Source organism: Lactuca saligna, chromosome 4, assembly GCF_052625555.1.
Source record: "Lactuca saligna cultivar CGN05327 chromosome 4, ASM5262555v1, whole genome shotgun sequence".
Classification (NCBI taxonomy): domain Eukaryota; kingdom Viridiplantae; phylum Streptophyta; class Magnoliopsida; order Asterales; family Asteraceae; genus Lactuca; species Lactuca saligna.
The window spans coordinates 180,038,075-180,045,658 of record NC_136420.1 but is presented as its reverse complement, the minus strand read 5'-3'; the positions used below and the strand labels follow the sequence as shown (position 1 = coordinate 180,045,658).

Genomic DNA, 7,584 nt, shown 5'->3' with positions numbered 1-7,584 from the left:
TGAGGTAATTCTTGGTATAAGAATTAGAAAAGGAAACAATGGGATTTCAATTTCTCAATCTCATTATATTTAGAAGATATTGAAAAAGTTTAACTTTGAGAATTAAGCTTCTACCTAATAAAGGATCTCCAGTGTCTCAACTAGAATACACAAGGGTTATTGGTTGTCTAATGTATGTCATGATTAGTACTAGGCCTGATATAGCATATGTTGTGGGAAGGCTTAGTAGATATACTAGTAATCCTAGTTAACATCATTGGCAAGCTGTGAGTAGAGTATTCAAGTACTTAAAAGGGACCATGAACTATGGTTTAACTTATAGTAGATATCCTTCTGTTTTTTAAGGTTATTCAGATGCCAGCTGGATTAACAAATTAGAGGATCACTCCTCTATTAGTGGTTGGGTGTTTTTTCTTAGAGGAAGTGCCATTTCTTGGGCATCTAAGAAACAGACTCGTATTACTAACTCAACCATGGAGTATGAGTTTGTTGCTTTGTCTGCTGTTGGTAAAGAAGCTGAGTGGCTAAGGAATTGGATTTATGAAATTCCATTATGGCCCAAACCGATATCTACCATTTCTATCAGATGTGATAGTGCTGCAACCTTGGCTAAGGCTTATAGTCAAGTGTACAATGGAAAGTCTAGACATTTAGGTGTTATACATAGCATGATTTGTGAGCTCATCATGATTGGTGTGATATCTGTGGAGTTTGTAAGAACTCAGTTGAATTTAGTTGATCATCTAACCAAAGGGTTAGCAAGAGATCTTGTGCACAAGGCGTTGTAGGTATGGGTTTAAAGTCCACTTAAATCTTTTATATTGAGATACCCAATTCCTATCTAATATAATATTAGATGCCGAATTCAATGTGGAAACCTTGATATTTAAATATTGGAACACACTATTATCATCATCCCAAGGTATGTGTTCAGTACTACAAGTTAAGGAAGTTGAATTTATATTCTTCATAGTTTTTTGAAAAATTGCATTTACAGGTGCAAGAATAAAAGGACTACCTATATAAGAATGAAGTTTAGTTGCTTCAAGAAGTTAGGACTTGGCTTTGATATGCCTATTGAAGGATGGGACACAAGCTAGTAAAATATAGTGTCAAGTTTGAAATTATGAAAATATAAACTGTTGTGTGTATTATCTTCATGTATTCACTATGAATAGAAAGCGTTCAATCATTAGTGACACCCTGATATTCGAATATTTGGAATGAATAATATACTAATGTGAAATTCAATCGTCATGATATTTCATTTATGCATCGGTTTGTTGTTGTTATGTTTTGTTTTAAGTTAATCAAGATTGCACTTAAATGGGGGAGGTTTGTTGGTGATTTTGTATCATCAATGTGTATATTAAGTGTAATGGATTGACTTGTTCACGAAAATTCAATCTTGATGAATATTAAACAAGTAAGGAATGTGTGGAGTGCACACTTGTTTAAATGTATTCAAGACTCAAAGTAGACTATCATATAGGGGCGAAGCCCCTAAACGAACGGGGGTCCGGGGGCAGCACCCCTTGGAGAGGGGTCCAAGAGGCGGCAGCCCCTGGCGGGGTCCAAGGGGCAGAGCCCCTGGCTGGGGTCGAGCTGCCAAGTCAGTGCGGAAATTTTTTATATGAGTTATATTGCTATATAAAAAATGCCTTAGAAATATGATTTTTTTTGTAAATGAACCCGGTTTTTGACATCATTTTGACCTTTATTAATAATCCATTTTTGTGACTGTTATTGGTTTTGAGAGTTGGAGTAATTTTTGGAAAAAGAAAACTGCCTTGACAGTTTTCAGACAAATGAACTACTTAATCTTTTTCGTCATCATTTTTTCTGGGTACAATAACAATCACAAAATTCATAACATCCATATTTTCAGTTCTTGCTTTCAATTCTGAGTCTTATCCGATTAAAGATTGGGAGTACCACCCAAATACTTTAATATGATAGTTAAACCACAATTCTCAGAATTTCCAAGGCTATTTTATCCCGAAAATCTTACAATGCTAACCTTTTGTTAGGAATCTGGTTTGGAGAACATTCAAAGACGATGCCTTCCAAAAACAATTAATGAAATCTATATCAAAGAAAATAATTTAATGTTGTAATAATTTATATTACTTAAGCTTCATTTGCATTAGTTGAGAATTTAAAAGGTCTGTAGAATCAAGGTAATAACAAGTTGTTGTTTCCATGTCTAGTACCACTAACACCTAATGACCACTATAAAACCCAAAAAAAACACAACTAAGACAAATAACACAATTAACCCATGATTGTCTCGCTAAGTCTTAAACATAAAGTACTTTATTTCTCAATAGGTTTGGGGGGGGGGGGGGGGGGGGGACTTTTAAAAAATTATTAAAAAAAATATTTATCCCTTGTTATTCAAGGTTTTATTTCAGGGGTCGCATTCGTTTGATTATGTGATCATCAATCCCAAACATATGTCACAACCTTAAATTTAAAGGTACACTTGTGTTTGTATGTATCTTCGGAATGGTAAGAGTACAAATGGATATTGAAACTCAAAGTTAGTCCTGGTATACTAGTAATGTTATGGAATATGTTTAACTCTTTTTGTAGTTTGATTATTTAATAGTGTTCTTACTTAGTATGAAAAGAGAAATAAGATGCTTAAATGCAATATTTATCTATTCATGGACTTGAAAGTGTGAAATGATGAGGCTTCAATAAAACTTCTGTATACAACATCAAACTCAACAATGCCTATCTTAAAATTCTAATTAAACTGATCGAATCATTTCTTGAATTCCATGTCATTATAAACTTCCAAACATACTTAAGGTGTATATATATATATATATATATATATATTATCATTATCATTATCATTATATACTTATAAAGCTTGCATTTTTCCTTTCACGACATTCATTTGAAACTCCCATGACTTTTCAATTTCTTTCTAATAATGATTATAAGTTGGTTAATAAGGTTAAATAAATATAAAATCTAAAGTGTAATCATATATAAACTAAATTTCAATAAAGCTTGCATTTTTCTTTTCACCACATTCATTTGAAACTCCCATGACTTTTCAATTTCTTTCTAATAATGATTATAAGTTGGTTAATAAGGTTAAATATATAAAATCTAAAGTGTAATCATATATAAACTAAATTTCAGTATTAAAAGAATATATACTCTTCTACTTATAAAGTTATGTTTTTAACTTTTAACATATTATACTTAATTTATTATGTCTAATATGTTGTTGTATGCAAACTATTATCATTTTAATGCTACAACTTTTGAACAATTTGTATAAAATACTTAAATTATTAATTTAAATATAACCTTACAGGATCAACTTAAATATAAATTTTAGTTCAACTTAAACACCTAAAGAATATTTTGTAAATAGTTAAAAGTGATACATTGTAGTGTCTTTCTAATAATGATTATAAGTTGGTTAATAAGGTTAAATGAGTATCAAACCTAAAGTGTAATCATAAATAAACTAAATTTCAATGTTAAAATAATATTTTTACTTCTACTTATAAAGTTATGTCTTTAACTTTAACATATTATACTTAATTTATTAGATTTAATATGTTGTTGTATGGAAACCATTATCAATTTAAAACTACAACTTTTGAACAGTTTGGACAAAATCCTTAAATTGCTAATTTAAATATAACAGTATAGGGTCAACTTCGATATAAATTTCAGTTTCGTTTAAAAAACTCAAAGAATATTTTGTGAATAGTTAAAAATGATAAATTGTAGTGCTTAATGCAAAAACTAAATGGTAATATCAATTTAACTAAAATATTTCCTAAAATATTTTTATAATTGTTTAAAGTTTTCAAATAATTAGCTTAAAATAACTTACAATAACAATAGTTAAAAACAAACTCTATATAAATGATTATATTGTTACCTTTAAAATAAAAAAAACAAAAAAAAAATGTTTGATGTTTTAAATAATTCAACTGATAGAAATTAAAACGTTAAACAAATAAATTTTAAAAAATTAATTAATAATAACTACAACTATAAATAACTTTAAGCTAAATATTATATTATATTTTATTCATAAGTAATCCGCGGGTAGAGGTCATTCAAAAGATTGAGATTGTGCAGTTTTAATAGATGTATACATTATCATATTATTCAAAATAAAGTAAATTACAATAATGGTCCTTATGGTTTAGAGTAATTTACGTGTTTAGTTCCTGACTTACTTTTTTTTTTTAACTCGGAAGGTCCATAGTATTTGTTTTTGTTATGCATTTGGTATCTATCTTACCTAAAAAGACTATTTTTCCCCTTGATTTTCTAATTTATTTAAATAAGCACACCCCCAACCCCACCCGTTCACCTTATCTTACTTACCCCATAATTTTTCCGTATTTAAATAATAGTCTTTTTAAGTAAGACAGAGACTAAACACGTAACAAAAACAAACAATAGGAACAAAGCGCGTAACAAAAACAAATAGTAGGGACCTTCCAAGTTAAAAAATAAGTTAGGGACCATTCGTGTAATTTACTCTTCAAAATAATCAATATATTATATTTCCTTAGTATACAAATTATTATATCAAATTTAACATTAATATTATTGTTATATTTAAAAAAAACATGTTAAGATTTCAATTATATAGATGCTTCTGCTCAACGCGCAGCCATTCACCTAGTATATATATATATATATATATATATATATATATATATATATATATATATATATATATATATATATATATATATATATATATATATATTAAGAAAAACTTGTGTTCTTTTTAAAAGGACACGTGTCCACCTTTAGTTTTATACTTTTAATTTAATAGTTCTTTCAATTCCACTCTCACCTTAAACATGAAATTATATTTTTTTATTCTTAAAAGTTATTCCCTCTTCTTACTTTTATATCTATTAATTTATAAAGAAACCAAAAAAGTAGGACATGAGTCTTTAATTTATTGCTTGTAATGTAAGAACACACTTTTATATACACGTTTATTTGCTTCAGCATTATCGAACACAATAAGCTTAATCCAAACGACACCTCATATAACCCATGAAGAGACGTGGTCATCCTTAGAACGATCTTTGGACTTGCCGTGTGTGTGTATATATATATATATATATATATATATATATATATATATATATATATATATATATATATATATATATATATATATATATATATATATATATATATATATATATATATATATATATATATATATATATGAGAAATCTTCAAAAAAATCCCAAACTTTTGGGAAAAGTTACACTTTTGTCCTAATATTTTTTTTTTGAACAAAAAAACCCAGGAAACCGGGTAAATCGAACATTTTGGCCATATTTTCCCGGCAACCCTCATTTAGCCGGTTAATTTGGTTTATGTGGCAAGGACTTGCGTACGTGGGTTTAATCGATCTCATTTACACACATACATACACAATACAACTTACCTCTCTCATTTCACTTCCTCCCTCCCCCTCAGTAAACTAGGGTTTTTTTTTACCCCCGTGCAGTTGAAATTATGGATGACATCCATGATTTTGATACAATAGATGTGGAGCTGGATGCGTACTTCAAAAAGAAACAAGCTTCCTGATGCAAAGACGAATTTCTCAATATTCTATTTGAAGAAGACGAGTACGAGGTAGTGGATGATGCTCAAACTGAAAATGATGCTCAAACTGAAAACGAAGCTCAAACTGGAATCACTAAGGAAGAATCAGATGAAGATAATCTGGAAGGTAGTAACGAGGAAGGTAGTGATGAGGAATTTGAGTATTCCACCCACAATCCAAAGGTGAAATGGAACAAAATGAGACCAATTCTTGGTGAAAGGTATGAATCCCCACATGAATTGAAATTGTGTTTGACCAATTATGCTATTAGTAAGGGTTTTCAAATCCATTTCAAAAAATGTGATAGTGTTAGACTAGTGGCAATATGTGGAAGTGATTCAGAGAAGTGTCCATTTGTGGTTAGGGCTTCTTGGATGAGTACTGAAAGGTCTTTCCAAGTCAAAAAGATGATAGACATTCATAAATGTGTTAGGAATTTTAACAATTCAAGGCTTATGGATCCTACCTGGTTAGTTAGGAAATTTGTGAAAGAGTTGATTAGGAAACCTAATTTAAAATGCAAAGAGATGCAGGTAATTATACAAAGTAAATTTCATTGCAAAATTTCATGGTCAAAGTGTTATAGATCAAGGATGAGGGCACTATCATTAATTCATGGGAATTTGAGTGACCACTTCGCAAGAGTTTGGGATTATGGGCATGAGCTACTGAGATCCAATCCAGACAGCACAGTTAGGATTACAGTTACTGTAAACCCTGATAATACCACAACATTTCATAGACTCTACATTTGCTTTAAAGCAATAAGAGAGGGGTGGAAAAGGGCATGTTGTAGGGTAATAGGATTGGATGGTTCTTTTTTGAAGGGACAGTGTAAGGGTGAATTGTTAATTGCAATAGGTAGGGATGCCAATAATCAGGTGTATCCTATAGCTTGAGCAGTTGTTGATGCAGAGAACAAGAACAACTGGAAATGGTTCCTGGATTTGGTTAATGATGATCTTGGATTGCAAGGTGGAAAGGGTGTATGTGTAATCAGTGACCAACACAAGGTAAAGTAATTATCTCTTTATTTATCATTATCTACAATAGTGTACGGTGTTGCTAATTAACTTTTTTTTTCATGTTATAGGGTCTTGTTGAAGCTAGTAAGGATATTCTACCATATGTTGAGCACAGGCAATGTGCAAGGCATATCTATGCCAATTTCAGAAAAGTTTATAGTGGAGTGCAGTTCAGAAACATGTTTTGGGTAGCTGCAAAATCTACAACAGAAGGAGATTTCAAGTTTAATATGGAAAGGATTAGGGGAATAAGTACTGCTGTTTATGATCATCTCATGGCAAGGGAACCAACTTCATGGTGCAGGGCTTATTTCTCTACTGGCTTGGCTTGTGAGGCTGTAGAGAATGGGATTGCTAAGTGATTCAATGCAATCATTGTAAACGCAAGAAAGAAACCTTTCTGACTATGCTTGAAGAGATTAGGCTTTACATGATGGAAAGGGCTTTCAATCTAAAACAAGAGGCTGAAAACTGGGTTGGTGAAGTTTGTCCTTCCGCGGTAACAAAGATGGAAGAATTTGGAGAAGACATTAAGTAAGTATTCTCAATTGTTTTGTTTTTACATGTTCTATCTTATGTGTTTGCATCTTATGTTCTATCTTATATGTTTGCAGAAGTTGGCATGCAAATCCAAGTGGAGTGAATGAATATGAAGTAAGGAATGGGTTTCAGAACTATGGATTTAACTTGAAGGAAAAAAATATATGCTTGTAGATTATGGGAACTTTCAAGAATACCTTGTGTGCATGCACAAGTGGCAATATTGTACACCAATCAAGATCCAGCTAACTTTATAAGTAGTTGGTTCAACAAGAATAATTACAAGGCAACTTATGATCAGAATATACACCCAGTTAATGGAAGTATCTTATGGGAAGAAACAAGTTACACTAAGCCCCTTCCACCAATTGAAAGGAGGATGCCAGGAAG

The 7,584-nt window shown here is 30.9% G+C and overlaps 1 protein-coding gene across 1 annotated transcript; it reads left to right on the top strand.

Moving 5' to 3' along the window:
- The first annotated feature begins 473 nt into the window (after positions 1–473).
- Positions 474–7,016, top strand: LOC145040364 (uncharacterized). Its single transcript, XM_078988304.1, has 6 exons — positions 474–507; positions 5,645–5,849; positions 5,937–6,162; positions 6,208–6,442; positions 6,545–6,642; positions 6,723–7,016. Exons 1-6 carry the CDS (start codon positions 474–476, stop codon positions 7,014–7,016), a joined length of 1,092 nt encoding a protein of 363 aa, XP_078844430.1.
- The last annotated feature ends 568 nt before the right edge of the window (positions 7,017–7,584 follow it).

Excerpts from the sequence above, each read along its gene's own strand:
- LOC145040364 (XM_078988304.1), top strand. The coding sequence starts at position 474 with ATGGAGTATGAGTTTGTTGCTTTGTCTGCTGTTG. Across the intron at positions 5,850-5,936 it reads AGACCAATTCTTGGTGAAAG|TGTTAGACTAGTGGCAATAT; the intron begins GTATGAATCCCC and ends AAAATGTGATAG. Across the intron at positions 6,443-6,544 it reads TAGGGTAATAGGATTGGATG|AGAACAAGAACAACTGGAAA; the intron begins GTTCTTTTTTGA and ends TTGTTGATGCAG.